The sequence below is a fragment of the Melospiza georgiana genome, chromosome 15 (assembly GCF_028018845.1).
Source record: "Melospiza georgiana isolate bMelGeo1 chromosome 15, bMelGeo1.pri, whole genome shotgun sequence".
In the NCBI taxonomy this organism is placed as follows: Eukaryota; Metazoa; Chordata; class Aves; order Passeriformes; family Passerellidae; genus Melospiza; species Melospiza georgiana.
Window position 1 is genome coordinate 5,480,135 of NC_080444.1, and position 23,348 is coordinate 5,503,482.

At 42.9% G+C, this 23,348-nt stretch overlaps 1 protein-coding gene across 1 annotated transcript in view; it reads right to left on the minus strand.

The window, feature by feature from the left end:
* Positions 1 to 23,348, minus strand: part of GALNT10 (polypeptide N-acetylgalactosaminyltransferase 10) — an 81,402-nt gene that overhangs the window by 28,063 nt on the left and 29,991 nt on the right. Inside the window, exons 2-4 of the mRNA XM_058034805.1 lie at positions 16,083 to 16,185; positions 15,067 to 15,205; positions 11,561 to 11,727 (exon numbers count right to left, since the gene is read on the minus strand). Coding sequence (XP_057890788.1) covers positions 11,561 to 11,727; positions 15,067 to 15,205; positions 16,083 to 16,185 — 409 coding nt within the window. The remainder of the gene's footprint in view (positions 1 to 11,560; positions 11,728 to 15,066; positions 15,206 to 16,082; positions 16,186 to 23,348) is intronic.

A 23,348-nucleotide genomic window follows, 5' to 3' on the forward strand; every position in this document is an offset into this window, starting at 1 on the left:
CCATCATAATGTGCAAGCCAGGCCTCCCTGAAATAGAAGATTCTAAATCACTGGAATTAACTTCTCTCCCTGTTTTGGTGCAGATGAGTAATCCTTTGAAACAGCAAAATGTGCTGTTATCCAAACAGGCAGCACTTCCACTAGTTTTAATTTTCTTTCAATGTTTTCACGCTCTGATCACTGAAGTTGGTTGGGAGGATAATAAATTGATTTAACAAATTGTACTATGAGCACCAGTCTCAGTAATAGAAAACTGATTAGGCTGATCACAGCTTTCCAAGCTGAATCTTCTTACAAAGAGGAAAAGGCTTGAGAAGGGAGAGAATTAATATTTGTGGCTTCACTGATTACAGTTCTGGGGTGGACTCCAAAATGGGTGGGGGTCCAGTTTCCACTGCCCATTCTGCATCAGTGCTGGGTCCCAGCACAACTTTAAAAACAAAATCTGAGGGGGGAAAGGGGTTTCTGTGCATGGGACAATAGCTGAATGATAATACAGCATGACAATATAGCATGGTTTGGACTTAACAAAGATTAAAAGGGTTTGCTGAAAACCTTACTGGTTTTGTTCTCTTTCTAAATGGTTTCAAACCAAGATTCTGTTTCAGGTTCAATAAAGTGCACGGAAGTGGAAGAATGGTGCCCAACAAATAAGCCAGGTTGAGAGTTAGTGGGGAAAAGACCAGTGGTGTGAGCCTGGGCTGTGATAAACTCAGGTTTACCACAAATTTCTGCTGTCCTGCCATGCCATCAATTCACCCTTCAGTTTGCAAAGGGAACTTTCTCAGTGCTTCCTCCACCCTGCAGCAAACATCCCAACCCTGCTCAGGAATCCTTCAGGAGATACCAGCACTGAATGCAGACACAAAGGTGTAATTTTAAAATGGGAAAATTCACACTTACTGGCATCAGTATATAAACACACTGAGACCCCAAGGAAAGTTTAGTAGGCTGCAATTCCAAGCAGGGAAATACACAGGGAGCAATCATCTCAGTGACACCACAACCTCTCAATCTCTCAGGAAAGTTTAATTTGTAAAGGAGTCTGTTCCAACTGCTGCTTCCGGAGGGAATCCAGAGAAATCCATTTACTTATCTTTCCTTCATGCTGTAAAGGTTTAAAGCTCCTGTTCCTTGGGAGCAGTGCACCCAACCTGTGGTGTGTGCATCACCTCTTAATTCCTGCACACTGACCTCCTGGCTAACCTACAGGATCAGTTTTTCCCCCTTTGCCAGAACCATCTCTCCCAGGGGAAACACTCAAGTCATTCTCATTAGTTTACTCTTCTCCCTTCCCATTTCATTAAATATGCATCAAGATTAAGGCAACCCACTTAGGTTTTTTTCCTCTTCTGTTGACTACATTTCATCTAAAGAGGGTATTTTGTGACTCTCAGTGATTTCCTGTTGATTGCTTTTAACCTCAGAGCTGCTGTGCTGGCACACACTCACTGGAGAGATGCAGGTTTTGGCCTACACAGCCTCTGTAGCTGCAAAACAGGGAAGAATTCCTTGCAGTACACTTAATATTCAGCTCAAGTTTGGTGTAGCCATGGTGACTGGCAAGGAAGGGCATTACTGTCCCTAATTCCTGCCTTCAACCCAAGCAATCTCTGCACTCATCTTAAGGCCACACCAGTAGCTTTGTCTGCCCGGTTGTTTAACCAAAGGAATTCCTGCACTCTCAAAATCTTTAATTGCTTTGAACCTACACCATCAACTCCTTTTTGGGCACTGGAGAGACAAGGAGGGGTGCAAAAGCATCTCAGAATTTTGTTCCAAAGCCTCCTCTGTGCCCAGGGAGTGTTCCAGGACACAGCCACTGCTGGCAGTGATGTTCTGCACGGTGCATCATGACAGGAGCCTAAAGCCCATGACCAACAGCAAGGCAAAACTTGCCAGCATCCGAAGAGACGCAGGCAGATGAAGTGTTAAGACAGTTCTTACTGAAACATTTTGGAACATATCAGAGTTGCAAGATTAAAGCCTTAAAAGTCACTGAGTTTTGCAGGGGAAAAAAAAAAGAAAAGAAAAAAAGATGCCAAAACAAACCAGTCCTCAGAGGGCTGGCTTTGTACATGAATAGTGCTGAGAGAGGCAAAGAACTTCTTGGCCTCAAAGTATTTGCTCTGTGCAAATCATCAGAAAAGGAAATATTCCAGAAAGAGCACAAGGATTGACAGAGAAATCTGCTCCAGACTTTTGTCTTGTTAGAGAACAGTCCATTAGAGATGTAACTCACTTGAAAGTGGCTTTGATTTGGTAGGAATGCACCCTTTGGGTCCCACAGGCTCTGATCTCCAGTGTCTAAGTGAGGAAGAACAACTATGAAGCCTAAAATTAATAGCAGAGAACCACAGGGTTTTTGCTCTGGGGTTGCAGCCAACTTTGAATATTAGAAAACTCACTGATAATCCTTCAGTCCTACAATGATGCTTGAACATTAATAACCACGAATGACAAAGCAGAAGGAGGTCTGTCCTGTAGTCTGTGTGTCAGAGAACAGAAAACAATGTATTTGGCAAATGAAAAAAATAGCAATACAGCTGCAGAGAGAACACACAGAAGTGACTTGCAGTAACAAACTCTGCCATGCCAGAAGTATAATTTACAAACTCACACTTTACTCTTCTTCTAGGCCTCTTCACCATCAGTTCCCAACACTCTGGTTTACTTTACTCACAAGAAATGCAGCTATCACAGTAAGTCAGTGACATCTGCTAGAAAGGTCAATAAATCTATTAAATCCTGAAGCACAAATCCAGGCCCGTTCCAGCTGCACTGATACCAAAACTAAGCCATCTTGTGGGCAACACCATTCTCAAGTAACACATTAATTTTATCTGGATGACAGAGGACAGGGCAGGGCTGATAGCTGAAGGTCCCTGCTTTTAAATCTGGAGCTTTGGCTTCCCCTGCCCAGCAGAGTTAAATTACTGTGTTCCATCAGTGCATCCCTGATGTGGGGAACAGGCAGCAGTGCTCCTCAGGAACTGATGCTACACTGACAGAATTGTGTGCCACTTCTTTACTAAGAACATATAACTGCAATTAAAACTAGAGAAGGAATGTGGTTTGGTTTACCCACTTTTATTTTTCAGTTGAAGCAGCATTTAGCTTCCAATTTTGAGGAAGCTAAATGCTTTTTGAAGAGTGAAGAAGTTTCCACCTTTATCAAAGTCCCAGTGTGAAACAGCTGCTTTGTCAATACCACTCCAAATGCAGGTTTAAATAGCAGAAGCTATGATTACCAGTAAGAGATATCATATATGGGCAGAGGGTGTTTGAATCACATTTCTAATTAACTTCTATAGAGAAGCAGCTGTAAAGCATTAAAATGCTGATTTGCACTGCAGCTGGCAGATATCTAGATTTTTGACTCCTAGCAGATGAGGACATGTACTTCAAGGTGAGGAGAATGAAATTAAAGCTGTTTTCCTGCAAAACTCCTCTAACAGAAGCTACATGTGTAGGGTTTCTTAGTAGCAAGCAATGCACTGAGATTTACTTAATGAGCTGTAATGGAAACTCTGCTCCTCAATTATTTATTTTTTTTAACTTTAGACTGCCAGACATCCTTCACTACACAATAATTAGCTGAGAAAGAGGTCACAGTACACTCGACCTTTTAAAGCCACCTCATTTCCTTTCCAGAAGAATCTTTCAGCCACAGCAACTGATCTTACAGAAATAAACACAAGATGATGAAAAGTAAACTGGTTAATTTAGGCTGTCACAAACAAAGCTGCAGTAAACAACTACAACAGGCCCTCACACTTTTTAAAACACCAGAGAATAAACTTTTAATGGTCCCCAGGCATTGCCTAATGAACAGTGCAGGTTTTAGACATCCCTTTATAAAGGGAATACATGACTACAGACATTAAACACACATTAAAAATGGATACTCAAAGGAGGGAAAACATAAAATTGAATTTCATCCATATCTCACTCTGATCCAAAGCAGACTTTGTCACTGTTATCTGAAGTATCCCACACTCACAAGACACTGCCAGAAATGGAGAATAACAAATTACTCTCTTCTCGTAAACAAAAATGGGACATTTGCACCAGCTTTTATTTTATTGCTCCCTTGGTGCTCACTATGGAAAGGAATGCTGGTGAGTTCACAAATTCACTCCTGGTGAGTTCACAAATTCACTCCTACACTCACATCCCTGCTCTGCTCTGCTCCCTGGCAGCCATGCTGCAGCTTGGGGCAGAAATTGCACATCTCTCCACCCAAGAAGAACCAACCTTCTCCCACTCACCCAAAGGGAGATCTGTCTGTCTGTCACTTCAAAGACATTTTTCATGAGTCTAAACAGATCTGCAATGAATTCTAACAAGGAAAAAAAAAGTCTTCTTTATTCTGCAACTTAATTTACAAAAATAATCTTTCTATCAGTTCTTTGGCACAATATTTACAACAATTTTTATGAGACCTTGAAAGCAACACTTAAAGGTTGTGGAAAAGCACACTTGGCCCAAAAGAGCTTGGCTTTTTCTTCTTTCTCCATACTTTCTGGTAAGAAGCTTTAAGATGAAAATATTGATAATTCAGCAAGAAAGGCTGTCATCACTTTGTCCTAAGCACAGTCACTCCATACTGAGATGTACTAACCAGATGCACTTCAGTGCATTTAAGAGAAAAAAAAATACTTTTACAGTGCATGTGCCTGAAGATGAAAAGATAATCTCTTTAGCTGCATAAATCTGTTACTGTTCCATTTAAAGATCAAAAAGAATTCAAGTATTAAACCCTTTTCTATTTCAGATACTCAGAACATGATTTCTTTCAATTAAGGCCTGGCAGATGTGGTTAATGGAACAGAGCTGTATTTGTTATATACCTGCTGCTGCACCAAATGACACATTAATCACCCCTGGCCTTCTCCCTCACTGCACTCCTCAGTGACTTCTGCCCTCCAGACCAAATTATGCTGCTCATGGTTCAGCCAAGTTCCCTCACTCACATTTGGTTTTCCATTCAGATTATCCCACAGCTCCAGAATTACCTGTACTGCAATATAAAGAGAGGTTTAAAATGTCACAGGGATTTATCTGTCAAGGGAAAAGGAAGGATTTGGTTGTGTCGCCCCTCTGATAGGGAATGAATTAAAATAAAAATTTAAATGGTTGAGTGTATCAATAGAATAGACTCCTAAAAAAAGTTTTCACAAATTAAGATGAGGTGCGAGGTAACAGAGTAGTGTTGGAAGATGAACTGAAATCCAAAATCTCCATAATGACCACCCAGGGGAAAATGAGTTCCCATGCACATTCCTCAGAACAAAATTGTCTCCTTGAAATCCACTGCAGCCAAGGATGCATTTACAGAGCCACTCCCTAAACCAGGCTGTGTTTGATGTAAAGACCAGAGGGTTCACTTTGCAAATGTCATTGTCACCTTGGGTCAGACACACTCAAACACTTGGATTTGTCATTGTCACCCTGGGTCAGACACACTCAAACACTTGGGCCCAAAGCTTTGCTGCCTCCCATTGCCAGGTGCAGATTCTGCCTGGCTGCTCTGAGAGGGATGCTCAGATTTCACATCTTGCCAAGGTACAGACATGCAGCACCCTGGGCACAGGGCCCAGCTGGGTTAACACTTCCAGAACAATCCTGATGTTTGGAGACTGCAGTATTTTCAGCGCTGCCACGTCCAGCTTGATTGTTGTACCAACAGAGTGCTTTGCATGTAACTCATGCTTTGGAGATGACTGATGCTGCAGTTCTCTTCAACAAGGGACAACATTTGTTCTAAAACACTGTCATTTCTACCAAAGTAATCTTAAAAACAAGTAAGAACAGGCTGTCACTCAATATGCAAATAAATGAATGCTGAAACGTGAGTTTTATGGGGAATTCAAGCACTTTGCCACAATCACTGATTTCTGTCAAGCTCAGCCATAAAATAAGATAAACCCTGTGTGGTGTGTAGCCTTTCCTCTGAGCACACAGCCAGCCCCAAGTACACCACAAGATGTTTCTTTTAATGACATTCAGCAATTAAGTCACAGCCTCCTGCACACAGTAAGCTTCAAATGTCTTGAATAATTTTTAAATTTCCATTGCTGCAAAGGGTGAAAAGGCAAAAATCCTACCATGCCTGACATTAGGGGAAAGGCTGAAAAATCCATGATATCAGTTTGCTCCAGAAGCACATAAATGCAAACAATTAGTTTGTTTTAGAGGTATTATTTTGCAGGTGTTTCCTAGATAAGTTATAGGAGCTCTGCAGAAAAGGACCTGTGAGTCCTTGGGCACAAACTGAAGCACAGGAAGTGCTGGTTAAGCATAAGGTATTTTTTAATTACTTTTTTTTTTTCAACTAGGTCACTGACAGAGTGACTGAACAGCAGAACAGGTTCCCCAGGGACATCAGGGAGTCTCAATCCTTGGGGATTTTCAAAATTTGAGTGAATAATAAGATCTGCAGAAACCTGCTGTAGCTGAGCAGAGGGGCTGGGTTAGACGATCTCCAGATTTCCTTTCCAAACTCAGCTATTTGTGATTCTGCGCCTGTTCCAGTCCCACCTGCACCTGCAAGAGACCTCACCTCCAAAACAGAGGAGTTTGCCTTCTGCCTTTCAGCAGGAGTGCTTGATGTTCCACTGCTGTGCTGGGCCACCAAACAGGTGAAAAGCAAAGAACATTGTGACAAGCATCCTACAAAGGGATGTGCCATCCCTGCTCCCCCAGCTCAGGGCTGATCATTTATTGCTGACACAGAGAACAGCTTTACATCTGCTCATGCAGACACAGACACAGCTTTTACAGCAGAGGGGTCCACAAGGAATGAGGTGGAGACCAACGATTCATTTAGTACAGGACAGACACCAGAGCTGAACAGCTCCATTTCTCAGCACAGCAATTCAGCTGCAGGCCCAGGGGCTGAAGCAGAGCCTGAAGAACCATGAACTGCCTGCCTGTGACTTGTTCCCAGCTATCAATAACAAAATGCCATCAGAGCTGATAGAAAAACCTGCAGTGTTACAAACTGACCTGCAATTCCACTTCAGCTCTCCTCCTCCCATTTCTGTGATAAAATACAACCAAATTCCCACTCAGCAGCATGGTAATTAGATATTCAAAAAGCAAACAAATTTCACATGACAGTCCCCAGGAGAAAACTGATATACATGGAAAAAAACATTTTAGTTTACTTAGGGCCATTCTGGTAACAACAGGCTTGGGGGGATGTAATTAGTATCCTGCAAGCCAGCATATGAAAAGGTTTAATTTAACCTACCAGACTGAAAGAATAGCTATAGAAATTAAAAGTGAAGCCACAAATCCACACAGGACTGCCACAGCTAGGAGGTTTTATAATCAGGAATTGTAGAGTGGTTATTCACATGTGTTGCATTCAGAATTCTGCTTATCCAGACGGGGAGGCATTATTTTGGACCACCCTGGAGAAGCTGGGGTTCATCAAACCCTGGAGGTCAGCCTGGGGCTCTCTGGCAGTTCTCTGTTCCATGCAGGGCAGGTTAATTCTTACTCTCCAACAACAGTTTGCTGAATTGGTGCCTCCCTCTTCAATATATTGAACTATTATACCATATATTCAACTTATTATACTATTATATATTCAACTATTTTCTTCCGCACAGAAAATACCAGCAAGCGTTCTGAACTGGGGAGAAAGTTCTTACATCACTCTCAATCAAGTTTGTGGGGAAAAGAAAAGCATTATAGCAGTCTTAATGCAGTGCTACACTGACAGCAGAGATTACCAGTAGAGAAGGCAAAAACCAGCCTTGCAATATTCCCTCTGCTGTGACCAATGGCACATGATGGAAAGCAGCTCCTTTTAAATCAACCCAACCTACCAAAAACCCCAGAGAGGAAGATTTGAGCGTCAGAAGGAGCTGCTGGAGGTGACAAAAACTGCAGCTCAAGGCAAAGGGATGGAGCCACCACACCCATGGACAGGCAGCCTTTCCCACAGCACTCTGCCTGACACAGAATCCTGCACAAAATTTGAGTGAGGTAAGGCTCTAGGCTTTTTTTAGATTTGGACCATTTGCATTATACTGCAGGCATACAAAAAACCCCACACCATTCCAGACAGCAAGTTGTTCCAGCACATTTTGACTTTCCAAGTACAAAGCAAAGGAAACATTTAAAAAACATGTCTTGTAAAGCTTTTGCTGCTCCCTGTTAAGATTTGCTGTCATCAGGACAGCATTTTTTGGATGAAAAATGTTTATCGCTAAAGGTCACAGAGTTGTCTCTTTCGAACAAATTAAGAAATAAATGGCTGCTGACACTTCCAGAAGATGATTCATCTGTCCAGGAGCTCCAATAATGCACAGCCACAGCTGCCCCTCAGGTGTGCTGCAGGCCACAGCAGCCACCAACTAACCCAGAAATCTGTCTTCACTCTCCTGCCACTCTGTTAGCCAACTTCTCAGCCCTCTGCATAAGACACACCAAAAATTCCTTACACTCAAGCTTAAAACCAGATGAAAAACACATGAAAATAACATCTGTCAGGAAAAACACTGCTTGCAGTAGCCAGGTTTCCACACTTAGTATTTCCATTATTACCAAAGTCCCCTTTCCTTCATGTGCAGCAAAGAATCTCCATGTATGAGACACGGGGATGAAAGAGGCTGATGGATCAGCACCAACATTCCCAGAAAGCAGTGAAACAGCAGAATAAGAGAGAAATATTCCAGCACCTCAAGGGCAGCAAAGCCCAGCACATTTAACCCCAGCACAGGTCAGCACACAAGAAATGCTGGCAGGAGAGAGACAGAGAGAATCTCCTTGCCAGGGAAGGTCAAGCTATTGAAGAATATTCTTTAAAGAGTTATTAAAGTTCTGGAGGTCTGTTTAGACAACCCTCGAGTGAAAGGCCAGCGTGAGGTACAGCAGAGATATCCAATGTTTTATCCTGTCAGAGTAACATCTCCATAAAAAATTTAATAATAGATTTTTATTGAGTGATTATCCTTTCCATCCTTGGCTCTTCACTGGAGTTTATGGTGACTATTTACTGATCTCTTCAGGGAAGGAGATGACATTTACTGTTCCTCCTATGCCCCTCTGATCTCAGCCATGGCCTCTGCTGTCACTACATCCAACAGTGATTCTGTAACTTTAAAAGATGCTGCTACAAATTTAGGGGGCTGTTATTTCAAACAGAAGCACAGAATTCTTGAGGACAATACAGAATGCTTTGCAGACAATGCAGAGGACCAATCATTTAAGATTTGCAAAGAAAAATCAAGACATTTCTTCTCATTCTTTTTACTGCTCTCCAGTTCTGTGGCACAGCTGTGATGATCATCAGCTTGGACATGGAGTTCTTATTATCTTCCCAATTTAATAATAAGAAACAGATAACCACAGCAGTTGCGTAACAGTCCAAATATAAAAATGTGCTCTTTTCAAACATATAAGATACAAGTAAAAGTTTTCCTGGAACTTCTGCTCCTTCATGCATTTCAGTTTGATGCATTAAATGATCAATCCTCAGTTAGTGGGTTGAAGTGTTTGTTGTTTAGGGTTTTGTTTTGGTTTTGTTTTTTTTTTGTTTTTTTTTTTTTTTTTTAACAATGGATAAATTACAACCAGAAGTTTGTAGGCATCATCCTTTCAAGTCAAGATCATGTAATTAGGATTTAAGAGCCCCCTAAGACTAAGGATCTATTTAAGCCCATTGAGGGATGTGCAAGCCAACCTCAGTGTGGGTAAGGAAGAAAAGTGCAGATACAGAACTGACAGCACTGAAGGAAAGATGTTTCATCCTAACCAGCAATTGTCCCAGTGTGCAGAAATCAACTCTGCTAGCAGGAAAATACTGGTTTAAAAAAAACAAACAAACAAACAAACAAGAAAAATCCACCCCAAAGAGAAACCCCACACCAGTTTTTATTAACATACTCTCTTTGCACGAGTGTTATTCTCTTCCCTTGACAATTTAGCCCACTGTCCAGCACCTGGAGTCTTTTATATCCATTTATAAATAGATGCTGCACACAAATGAATCCCAGCTACTCCTTGCAACCTTTGCATGAAAGATGGATGACCAAGGGAGGAGAGTTTTTGTCTTATCAGAGGCAGGTGGGATAGAGAAGAGTGAGATGGACAAACAGCACAGGTACAGATTGAGGCTCTCTTTCACCTGGTCAGGGCACATGTATAGAACAAGGAAAACAGACCCACAGGAAACTAAATTTCATTACTTCCACTTCTCTGAAAAGAAATCCATTTGTACAATTCACTTGTGGTTACAGCATGAGCTTGTCTAATTTGCTTCTAGACTGAGTAGCAATAAAAAGACCTTGTAAGCAAGGTGGGTTTTCCTTCTCCCCACCTTAGCCTGAAAATTCTCCAAAGAAATACTTATATCATGTAACATTGATTTGTTCAATGCAGCATGCCTTGCTTGCAAACTAATGAGAGAAGAACTTCAGGCCAAGCACTACAGCTGTTGGTCAGTGCCTGTTTGGAAGCCAGAATAGGGCAGAACACTAAATATTCACAAGCTTGTTTCCAAACTCATTTAGGAGCTTCCTAGATGTCGGGTTTCTGGAGATGTATCCTGTACAGAAAGCTCTTTTGCCTCACTTGAGTAATATCAGTGGCTTGAACTCTGCGGCTCATAAAGCTAAAGAGTAACTTTAAAGGAGAAAACAGAGTTACTAGATCTGACCATAACCCCTCAAAGTCACTGTGCCCTCTTCAACACCAGTCAGAGGACTTCCCATGGGATTTCTGCACCTATGCAACATCTACAGGACAGGGGCATTGATTCCTCCTTCCCTTGCCTTTTCCACCACAGCAGGAGTGCAAAACACAAGGAAAAATGCAGCTTAATTTGCATCAGGCACCATTTAAATGGCAATCCTGTGTGGATTTGTGGCTCAGAGAAAAAGATCTCAGCAACTACACGCACACATTGGTGCTGCAATGCCAAGTGGCTGTTCCATTTGTGGTGATGTGTGTGCCAGTGACTCCACACCTCTGCAGACTGCAACCCAACCCAAAGTAACTGCTCCAGGCAATGTAGTACAGAATATTGAGGGAAGTTCCCAGCAAGGGAGAGAAAAGGTTTGGATGCTGCACATTTACTTTTCAGGAGCACAAAATTCATGAGAAAGGCAAGCCAAGTCATAGGCAGTCCCAGATGGAAACCTTTTATCAAGGATTCTTTTACATGTTCTGCATCAAGAAAGGAAAAATAAAGTAGAATGTAAGGAGCGAGCTATTCCCACCTTCCCACCTCTTGGCTTTTTTTTTTGTTATTTCAAGAGTCAACATTTAACATTTTACATTAAGGGCTACACAGGCCCTTAGCTGAATATTAAAACCAGCTTCTCTGCCTTTTGATACTGCCCAGAACACGGGACAGCCCATGCCAGCAGCAGCTACACCAGCACACCCTGAATTTGTAACATGAATTTTCTGCTTTCAAATGCACCGGAGCAAGACTGCCCTGAGCTCTGCTGCTGGCAAGTAAAACCCCTCGGGTCATGACACACATATTTACAAGTGCACTAAGGGGCAGGGACGGGGATGTCACATGAAGCCACCCTACCTCTGTCACTGAAGTCATCCACCAGCACGATCTCTGCCACCAGCTCGGGCGGGGAGCGGTTCAGGACGCTGTGCACCGTCCGCAGCAGCGAGGACCAGCCCTCGTTGTGGAAGGGGATTATCACACTGGTGTTGGGCAGCTTCTCCAGGTACAGCTTGTTCTTGCAGCTGGACACAGAGAGAACAAGTCAAAAGGTGCTGCCAGAACGCACCAGGCACACCAAAAAACACCCGAAACACACCAGCGCTTCCGTATTGATTACCAGCGAGCAGCTTAGTAAATTCAGTAAACTTCTTTAGTCCTCAAAATGATGCAGAGTGCATTAGTTTTCTTGATTTTGAAAAAGGGGTAACAAACTCTCGTGGAATGGGATTATCACAGTGGTGCTAGGCAGCTTCTCCAGGTACAGCTTGTTCTTGCAGCTGGACACACACAGGGCAAGTCAAAAGGTGCTGCCAGAACACACCAGACACACCAAAACACACCAGCACGTCCATATTAATTACCAGTAAGCAACTTAGTAAAGTAAATTTAGTTAGCTTCTTTACTCCTCAAAATGACGCAGAGAGCATTAATTTTCTTGATTTTGAAACAGGCGTAACAAACTCTCGCCTTGTACGGTTGGTTTCAAGGTAGCTTCATTAATAAAATTCTGCAGTATGAAGTGCAGTGTTTACTTTCCCGCAGGTGTGGCCATAAGTGGACTTTACACCCGGTTAAACAGGTAACCTCTAAGGCCACACAGTGACCCAAGGTAGTTAAAAACCACTCAGTAGCTTTTCATTAGGGGCCAAAAATGTATTCCATCCCTGGAGCCCCCCGTGTCCAGAACAAACCAGTGTGTGCTGTGTGAATGGAGGAGTGTGGGGGTACCATGGACAAGCTGCCCTGTGCCCAGGAGCAGGGCAGGGAGGTCCCACTGTGCTCCCTGTGCCTTGCACAGCCCCCAGGCTGTCACTGTGCACAATCCCATGCACACAGGCAGCAATTCCCTGCCCTGGCCCCCGGAAGGACAGACAGAAATGAGAGCAGCTCTGGCAGCTTTATCCCGGTACCTTTCCCAGGGCACAGAGAAGGATGTACCTATGTTATACAAGCTCAACACATCTATGCCTACAGGAAGTTACCCTGGTGCCTGTGTGAGAGGACAGTGACTTATTCTGGGTGTAATGAATTGTCCTGGGGTGCTGCCAAGAGCCTGCAGGCTGCGGCTGCAATGCACAGATGCAAGATGCAAACTGAAGCTGCAGGGATTGCTTTCATCCAGCCCTTGGCATCGCCACCCTAACCTTCTTCCAACAGCTACTAGCTACAGTTCTGCTCCAGTATGAACCAAGAGCCCTTGAATTGTTTCTAACTCTTCTTACACTGGAATCCTCGTTTTCTGGCTAACTTAAACAAGTGGAAAACTTCAGCTATTAAGTTTAACCATTAAGCATGGAGAGAAATTGCTTCCCTCCAGCTACTGTATCTACAATTGCTTTACAAGACCTGCAAAATTAGTATTTAATATTAAAAACCCTAGAGGAGCCTAAAGGAACTGTTATCAGGGGAAGACATGACTGTTGAAACAAACAATTGTATGTGTGCACCAGGCAGATCCAGCACATGCTGTGCCCAGGCTCCCTGAGTCCCACAATTAACAGAAAGCAGACACGCTGGTTGGTATATTTAAATCCACACAAACCATCTCACACATCAGCTGCTTCTGTGCCCTTCCTCACCCAGGACAGCCACTGGGGAGAAGCCCAGGTGTGGCCCCAGGGCTAAGGGCAAGGCAGATGATGCATTTTCCCCCAGCACACCTTCTCCTCACACTCCTCACTGCATGTAAGGGGCTCTAAACCACAGCTCCCTTCTTTCTGCAATACTCTTTATGGACTTAAAACTTTATGGCTCGGTCTCAGCCTAACTTTGTTACAAACTGCCCTCCTCAACCCCTCCAGTAACACAAACCACACCATTTCATGTATATATTTTTAATGGGTACAGAGAATGCACAGCAGATCCTTCCAGTTGTGAATTCTTCTCTGCACATCCCCATTATAGGAAACCCTGCTGCCTGCCCAGCTAATCCCAGCACCCTTTGGGCACTGTGCTGTTTATCCACTCCTTGAGACCCCCACAATTGCAGTTTGCTGTGCTGGGGGAAAGGATTTGTCAGGCAACAAGCAAACCACTGCAGCAGCACATTAATCACAGATTAAGCTGTCCCAGACACTTCACTTGTTAATTTTATCTGAGGCTGGAGTTAGATGTTTCAAAAAATTGTAATTTTCAAAAAATTGTAAATTTCAAAAAAAAAAAAAAAATTAAACATTCTACAAAAGTTTAAATAGCAGAATCAGCAACATTGAGTTGGCAATTTCAGGAAACACTGGAGCATGTGAGGTAACACATTAAACCCTCAGATAACAAAATACTGGCATTATCTGATGTTTAAGTTCCCACAGCCCAAGGCAGACCCTGTAAATGGAAGCCAGGTAGAATTTAGATTAGTAAACTCAAAATGTGTTTCCTAGAACTTGAAAATGGGCCTATCCACAAACATCTTCAGTTACCTGATTTATCTCTATGTTTAAACATTTCAGCTGCATGCCTAAAATATTTATGGAGCTATACTCACTACCTTTTTTATGTGTTTATATTGAGAAAGGGTGTCAAGCCAGTGTATTTGATTAGTTTGGTGTGACAGCTGAAGAGGTAATATTTCAATTGTGCAGTTAACAAATTATAAAACCTGACTTCTGGAACTTGTATCTCGTGAATAACGTAGATGTTGAATTCAGATTTATTAAACTGTGATAAACACAGCTTTACACTAAAGAATCTTATATTCAAATGTCTAACAATGCATTTAGATTAAGAACCTCAGAAACAGTATTTAAAAACCTCTCAGCTTTGTATAAACAAGGGCTAAGTCCTAACTGATGCACTTGTGCAAGAGAAAAACTTCTGGCTTGACCAAAATCCAGTTCAACACCATCCTACAGCATAATGTCCAAAATCAGATGAACTCTAAAGTCAGTATTCAATTGGAACTCGTTTCTACTTGTAAACCCTGATGAGGCTGCTTTTATGAGGAAGATGTCCACAAAAATAATCCATAAACCTGGTAAAACTCTTCATACATAGTTGAGTGAAGCTGCTCACATCTTTTTCTGCTCCTGAGCATTCTGCAATCATTTCCAGCTAGTGGCCAACATAAGTGGAACCTCAGGGTTACATTAAAGATTTCTTATGAGCAGGGTTGCAAGTTTGTGGTAATTTTAAGTCTTTTGAAATCAAAAAACGATTTTTTTCCCCCAGATTTGATCTCTTCTATTTCCCACTGAAATTACTGTACACCGTCCTTTATTAAGGAAATACCAGGACCCAGCTGTGCAAAGATTGGATTTTATGAACAAAGGTACAAGAGTCCATAATAAAAAAGAACACATTCCTGTAGAGGTGGTAATTTAGGGCTTGCAAAGCTTCACTCCTAGAAATGCAAACTGTATACTCACTTTGGATGCCTGATGTCTGGAAGGGAACGATTCAGAGAAATTTTATCACTCACAAAGATATTAAAGCCATTTTCCCTGTATGCCTGGTCCACTCGCTCTGCATCAGTCATTGGGTAAGGTTTTCCCTGTTCTCCATTTCCTGTGGATAGACAGAAAGTAAATACAGATCATTGCTGCTAATTAGTGCTTAACAGGCCAGAAACCAATCCATACAGCAGAAAAAAAATAGCATCTTAGAGTCCTTTGAACATTACTTTATGAGTTTTGTGCTCTGTGTCATTTAGCACCAGGTCAACCACGTCAATTTAACAGTTTTATCTGATAAGCAGTTTTGCTACAAACCACTCAGCTGTGCAAATCCAAGGTAAAAATCTTCCTCCTAACACCAGAAACAGATGAAGGGGTTTTGGCAATGCTGTGGAAGATCTCCAGAATGCCTTTTGTTTCACAGTGGGAAGAATCCATGTGGTTTGAATATCTCAGCACTGTTGGAATTCTCAGCACAGATGGATTTGTGCTCTTGCACTGAGGGGCAGAGCCCTTGCAAACACATCACTGTAAAGCTGTGGCATTCAAAATGAGCCTTATTTGCAATGCAAGACAAACCTCAGAATTATGGAATGGACCTGCACGAATGTTATAGTCCAGAATTTTTTTCTTATTCTTTCTTTCTGGATTTCCCATTTTTGGGAGAGGTGCATGCACACTTTTTTGAGGGAGGGGGCGTAAGTTCTTAAAAATCAATTTTTCACTTGTCATAAAACCACCAAGATTTAAGTGATCCATTTGCACCTCAAAACAGTTATTGTGGAGTCAAGGAAAAACGAATTTAACTGGGATTAACACAGTTAAAATATTAACAGGTTAATTGGCTTTAATTATGAACTTTAATTTAATGCTGCATCATGTCAAGAACATTACCTTGACCCTAAAGTTGAACATGTTATTCTACACTCAGCCTACCAAATAAAATCAAAGTTACAATCTGTATTAAAACGTTTTTATATCAATCTTACCTACACGCTCTGAGTCCCTCCTTATGGCTTCTTTGTTGTGCCAGTCCTTTTTCCTTTGTCCATCAGCAAAGTAAGGGTCTTTCTTTTGCCTCACATGTGGTGCCTTTTAAACAAAAAATTGGATATATAATAAATACACAACAAATGAAATCTTTCCTTAGCAGCCTCCCCTTCCTGTAAGAGGAAATTAAATATCTCCCTTAAGGTAAGATCACCACAAGCAAGTGGCTTTTAGCCTGAAAGGGGTGAGGGAGGAAGTGAGTTTTGCTTGTCTCAGAACTTTATCTGTGTCTGTTAAGTGATATTTTTCCAGGCACCATCACATATGCAGAACATTATTTCTTAATCAGAGAATCTATTAAAAACTCCCATTTTCATTTTGAAAACCTCCAATACATCTTACAGCCTTTTTGTTAATTAAATAGGATGTACTGGGAGACCTACTGCAGGGTCATTATTAATGAGACACTACCACACCTGAATAAGATCAAAATAAGATTTAAAAGGTCATTTATTAAGACTCTTGCTGGTGAACCCAATTAGAGATTCTATTTCATTGTGTTGTTCCTGAAATTCAAGCCAGGGGTGCTTTGAAAACAAGTCAGCAAATGAAGATCCCCAGAAATCCAATGTCTCCAGCTCCCCTCTGACTGCTCAGGATGGAGACTCACATCTGCTGAAGGGAAGAGGAGTCATGAGAGGCACTGCAAAAGCCTGATATTGATTCACATCATGCAGGGGAAGGCCAGTGCAGCCCCAGAGCAGCTGAGCTGGTGAAAAACCACACACTCCTGCCATGGAAGGGCTCGCCTGGACTCACCACACAGAAATATCAAACTAATTTGCTTAACCTGCCTTGTGGTTTTCCAGCTGTCCTATTTAACACCACTGTTCTCCTGCAAATTCCTGTCTGGTGATAATGCCACCCCTTCTGATCACTCCCACCAAATAACCCACACCAGAGAGAGCACACTGCCATGCTGTGAATTTTTTGCCTCTGTTTTACAAGAACAATTCTTTGCCAGGCCAGCTCACTGACCAGTCTCCTCCTCTGCCAGGAAAAGTCCTGGAAAGCTCTCCCAGCCCAGAGCACCTCCTTGCCAGCAGAGTTTTGCCAACTTTCTCAGCACTACCCTTCTGCACAAGGATCATAACGGGCACAGGAACAACTGGCAGGTCTGAAATTTTTATATTTTAGGTCTCTTTGTCTCTTGTTTGTAGTGTTCTGGACTGAAAGCACACCAGGAGAATCACTGACAATGCCACTGTCCCTCCTGCCATTTGCAGGCATTAAAAGTGTGAAAATCCCTTAAAAGCAGCTGCTGTGGAAACCTCACCCACCCCTGCAGAGGAGAGCATGGCCAGAGTGTCCAGGGACTGGATGCAGAAGGAAGAACACACAGTGCAACCCTGAACCTCACAATACCCACTGTGATTGTGGGAGCCCAGCACCCCAAAACCCATAAAAAGTGAGCAGGGAATGGAGGCAAGCTGGAGAAAAAGAGAAAAACCCAGACTCACCAGCAAACAGCAAAATCCAACCTAACAGAGCATTGCTAAAGGGGGCTCAAATCTCATCTCTTTCTGAGACTTGGGCAACTTAAAATTAGAATTGCAGAGGCACCTCTGAAAACATCCCCTGTCCATTGCTGCAGGCACCCATGGGGACTGCTCTCTGCGCTGGTTTGGCTGGGGTAGAGTTAATTTTCTCCACAGGAGCTGCTGTGGGGCTGTGACTTGGCTTTGTGCTGGGAAGTGTTGATAAAACAGGGATGGTTTTATGGCTGCTGGGCAGGGCTTAGCCAGAGCCAAGGAAGGTGGCAGAGCATGGGAAGCAGAGAGGGGACACAGGCAGGACAGCTGTTCCCAGGGACATCCCAACCATGTGGTGTCACAAGGAGTGCATAAAGCTGGGGGAAGAGGAGGAAGCATGGTTTTTTTGCAGTGATGACATTTATCTTCCCTGCTTTCCTGGGGGAGACTGAACACTTGCCTGTGCTAAGGAATGGATTCCCTGGTTTGTTTTGCTTTGTGGGGTTTCTGCTTTACTTTTTCAACTCTTTCTCTCAACCCATGAGTTTTCTCACTTGTAACTCAGCCAGCTCTCACCCCACGGCGGGGGTGAGCTGCCAGCTGGGACACAACCAGGACACGTTCCTTCTGAAACACACTGAAATGCGCAGGGGATGAATCTGGAGATGTCCTCCACAACAGCTCCCAGGAGAGAAGTTGGAAATACACCCCAAAAGGTTCACACCAACATCTCCAGACCCCTCTGAGGGAGGCCACAGCACTGGGCTGGGTCAGGAGGAGCATCTCTCACCCTCACACAGCTGTCCCAGCACAGCAGCAGCCTAAAAGCTATTAAAAAGCACTCACAGCCATCCCTGCTCAGTGTGTGCAGCCCCAGGCTCTGAGCTGGCTGCTCCTTGTGTTTGTGTGCTCAGTGCAGGATAATGTGTACAGGGAAGTAAATTTTCTGCACAGCTTCGAGCCATTATTCAGAGGGGTCAGCAATGTGCATGTAAACATCCTCAGAGCAAGCAACAACCTAATGCAAGCAATTTAAACCCTGAGATAGAAGGAAAGTAGGCAGCAGCACACCATCCTCCAGGGCTGTGAAAATAAAGGAAAACAAAAACAGGAAAAAACAAAATCACAGAGACTGCCACTGCATTACCCACTGCACCAACCAGACACATAGACAGTAGAAAGTCAAGCACATAGATGTATTTCTCTCAGTCCTAGATAAATTTACACACAAAAGCATCTGTGAGCTGGGTTAAGCTAACCCTGTCAGGGCCACACATGTCAGTAATTTGTAAACTTTATATTAAGCAAGAGGGAAAACGATGAAGCACATGCATCAGTTATCCAGAGCTCTCTGAACTGCAGTGTGGGACTTCAGAGGTGCCCAGAGTGAGAGTTATTGATGCTGAAGTGCTGGGAACAGGCTCTGTACTGCTCTCAGTCTGGAGACTTACAAGGATCAACACTTCTTGATGCTGGCACTGACAGAATGAAACGAGGACTGTGCAGGGTGAGTCATTCCCAGCTCCTCTGCCTGCACTGCTCATGGTGCTCCTGCCCTGTACAGCTCACACCAAACTGTCCTATTCACACAGGGCAGCACAACCTGAACCTCTGCTGGGCGTACACAAACCTCCAAGTGGCTTTTAGAATCCTGAAGGGTAGAGACAGTTCCAGGTCATGGCAGACATGCTGCATTCTGCAGCTTTTTCTGGTCCTTGGCAGAGAAGTTACCTTAGTTCATCCAACACTGGAGTCCTCCTTTACATTTAATTCAGCCTGGGTAAATGTTAAGAGGTTGGAATATTTCTTACTGTATCCCTTGCAAGCAAACACACAATGCTTACACTGGTTCTGCAGGTCGCTGTTAAAACACCATAACTGAAAAGTCTGCTGTGAGTCACTGACAAGTTCTGTCAACAGTGTCTAAACATTAATGTTGAAGTGACTTTCAGTGCCAGAAAAGGAACATCGGTGTCTTTGCCTCGGTGACCTTGCCAGCCCTCCCCATCCACACAGCCCTGGAGGGAAGGTGCAGCTGCAGCAGCCAGATCAGTGTTGTATTTCTGGTTAAAAACCGCTTTCAACACCAATTTGATTTCAGCAGACCACCAAAAACAGCCAGTGTGAACTATAAAGCATTTGCCCTCCCCCTGCCTGCCTGTAGTTATCTGATGCCATCACTCTGAGCAGAGCTGTGTGTGAGGCTGCAGGCACGGTGCCACCACGGGCAGAGGAAGGGTGGGCACATATGTCCTCAAAGTCCCTCTCCCTGGGAAAATGGGCAGGTTGCTGACATTGATGGGAATTCTGGAAGCTCTTCTTCTTCTTTCTTGCTTTCTTCCCCCAGCCCCCTATTTGTAAAAGATGTCTGAGGCTCTAGAAATCCAGACACAGCATACAGAGACCAGAATGTTGCTTTTTTTAGTGGTTTCCTTCAGGGATGCTGCATGGGATTTGACTCAATTATGCAAATTACATAACTTGATGATACTCCTTCAACAAATGCTCTAGACTGTGATATCAGAGCAATCTGCAAAACACAGCAAGTTTCCTAGGATTGACTTTTTCTTTAACTCTTAAACAAGCATCTCATTTATGGGGAGTTATGTCATACATGTAATGCTGTATTTCATCTCAATTTACACTCTCATCCTAATTTCTCATTAACTCTAACTGCATAGCAGGAGGTGAAACATTTTTGTCCAAACCCTCCACCACATCCCCCCTTATGTGCATTTTATCTATGGAATGCAGTGACCATTGTTTGAACATTGGAGCTGCCAATTCTGCATGGCTAGGGTAAATTTCTATCCCTATAAAAGAGGTCAGCACTTTTCACTTCTGCTCTGTGTTAGCTTCCCATTTTGCAAAAATATTGCTGTTTTTTAAAATGGTCAATTGTAAACAACGCGTAAAAATCAGATTTTAAAGCGTGAAGGTTTCATTATGATCATCTACTCAGGCTATATAAGTGCACCATTGAATTCCATCCAGTAACTCCTCCAACAAGCCCATAAGTTCTATTTCAGCTCAAGCACATTTTCTTTCCCTTAAGAACTGAAAGTTGTTTACCACTAAGGAGTGATTACTTCTCCAGCAATATCTTAAGCCATTCTCCTGCCTGTTTCCAGCCTTCATTTTTTAAAAACTGAAAATGAACTAAACTAGAAAGGCATATTAAGCAATACACTGAAAATGGATTTAGACAGATTGCTGTAAATAAGCCCCTTCTGTTGTCTACCACACTGTTACTGAACACGCCGCCAAAGCAATTGATCAGCGTTCAAACGCCAAATGCACAAAAACAGAATTTTAATTTTTTGTTTAATCACTATTTAGTGTGTCTGGCTGCAGCCAAAATAAAAGAAAAAAGGAAGTGCGGATCGAGACATAAGCCAAGAGTTTTCTACACATGAGGAAAAAGATTTGCTGAAGCATTTACGTTTACCATAATGCTGTACAGATCTCAAACTCTCTCCAAACATTTGTTTTGCTGATTTATTATTTTATTTCAAATCAAGGAACAATAATCAGACCCATGATTTTTGGAGATTGTGTCAAACAGGGCATCCAGATCTCTTCACTTATCCCAGCACCTCAGCAAGTCTGTCTTGCACTTATATCCTGAAACAAGATATTGAAGATGCCAAAATAATTCAAGGAAAATAACAGGGAGAGAGAAAGCAGCAAATAAGAACCATTCCTCTATTTATTAAAGGAACTTGCAACCTGAGGTGAACTCAGTGGAACACTCAAGAGCACACACCTGGGAACAACCCAGTTGTCACATTCTGTGACATGGCAAAGCAGAAAGAGAAAACATCCATGGGCAGATTCCCTCCAGTCTTCCAAAACCTACAGGACCTGAAGTGTTTCAGGAAGCAAAATGTGAGGGAAGCCAGATCTAGGAGAAAACAGGAGGAATCCTCCCTCTCACTGCAGCAAACTCAGGTTTTAATGATTGTGGAGCCATCCATGCCAAATATAAGTAACCCTTTCATAAATAAATAGATTGCAAGTGCTATTGCACCATGAAGAAATTAAATTCTTTTTTTTGGTTTGTTAGAGCTCTATCAGCAAGTGTTGAACAACAAACTGGTACAGCACTCACGCAGCACAAACAGACTCCATCCTTTTCACTGGCAGGAAAACAGCTGAGACTTTCAGATGAGCTAATGAAAAATAAAAATATCACCAACATCAGCTGGAGGCTGCTCCTGGGTCAGGAAGCTGAGCATAACCTCAGTCAATCAAAGCTCCTCATTTACTGGAACAGGAGGCAGCACACTACTGGAAAAAAAGGCTGCTAAAAGCCTGTTGTGTGATCTACCCAAGTGTTTTCAGAAGGTTAATTTTTGAAGCTATTTCAGTCCATAAAAAATTTAAAAGGTACATTAACATAATTCATACCTCCAACATTTCAGGAACTATTATAAGGACACGCAGGACTAAATGGTATCCCATCATGCAGAATTTTTAAATGCTTTCAAAGACATAAAAGCCAAGTTCAACTTCACAGCTTGTTGGGACTCACATCCAAGCAACAGGCTTGAACCAGACGTGAATTTTTCCTGCAGAATGCTATACCTTGGCCATAATTTTCTTTACTAGCTGTGACACCAGTTAAAAATTGAAATTTAGATTTCTGCTTTGTTTTTGAGGAGGCCAGGCTTTGGAGCATGGAAATATCCTGACTCCTTCAGCAGCAGAGCCCCAGATAACTGTGGGCACTCCTGGATCAGTCCTTACCCTGTGTCAGAGAATGAAACCACAGCTGGACCAGAACCAGCTGAGGGGATCAGGGCAGACAGGCACAAAGCAGAGCCTTTGGTGCAGAACACCCAGGGACATTTGGGAGCTGGAGTTATTAAAGAATATGTTCCTTGCAGAACACTCAGTGGATGGGACAGCCTGCTGCTTTCAGCTGACTCTGCTTTTTAATGCAGTAAGGGTTTTGGATCAAGTGCTAGAACAGTACTTGTTTGAAATGAAACTTCCCCCCTCCCTTTAAATTCCTTTGGTTAACAAGTTTTATTCAACATCAACTGCTGAAAATCCCTTAGCACAAAAAAAATTTCATCTTGTAAAAAGTCCTGGATCATGAGTGGATTAAAGGCTGCAGACATCAGCTGAGGACAGTGACATGACATCCAGCTTAGTCATCTGTCTCTGCCAAACCCCTCACACTTTGTTCTTTGCTTACCTTTAGATATAATATTACAGTTTTGTGATGTCTGTTGTTCTGAAATTACTGTTTGACTAATTCAGCCCAGGCCTGCAGAGGCACAGCCCCTTCCAAGGTCAGCACAAGGCACCAAGCAGCATTCTCCTCCCTGAATTTAAGCACATCTTGTGATAGCACAGCAGTTTCACTCTCAGACTTTCCTTTCAGCTGTTAAAACCCCAGCTGGCCTAGTTTTAGAATTCATTTGCCCACAAGAGCTTTCTCATCTTTTCTGCTCACTAAAACGTTTACAGCCCTCTCCATCTCCAGAACTGCTCCACCTCCCACACTGAGCTTCAGGAATCTGCTGAGCACCCTGGAAAAAGCTCCTGCAGGCATTTAGCTGGGGTAAACCACCCTGTTTTCCCCTCAAGCAACAGGAATAATTCTTTGACCTTGCTCTAAGACACAGCAACACCCCATAAAATTCCCAAAGAGTATTTCATACCCTTGGCAGCCTCTGGTTGATGGAGACAGCCCCCTCCTCCTTGCCAGAGGTATAACAGCAG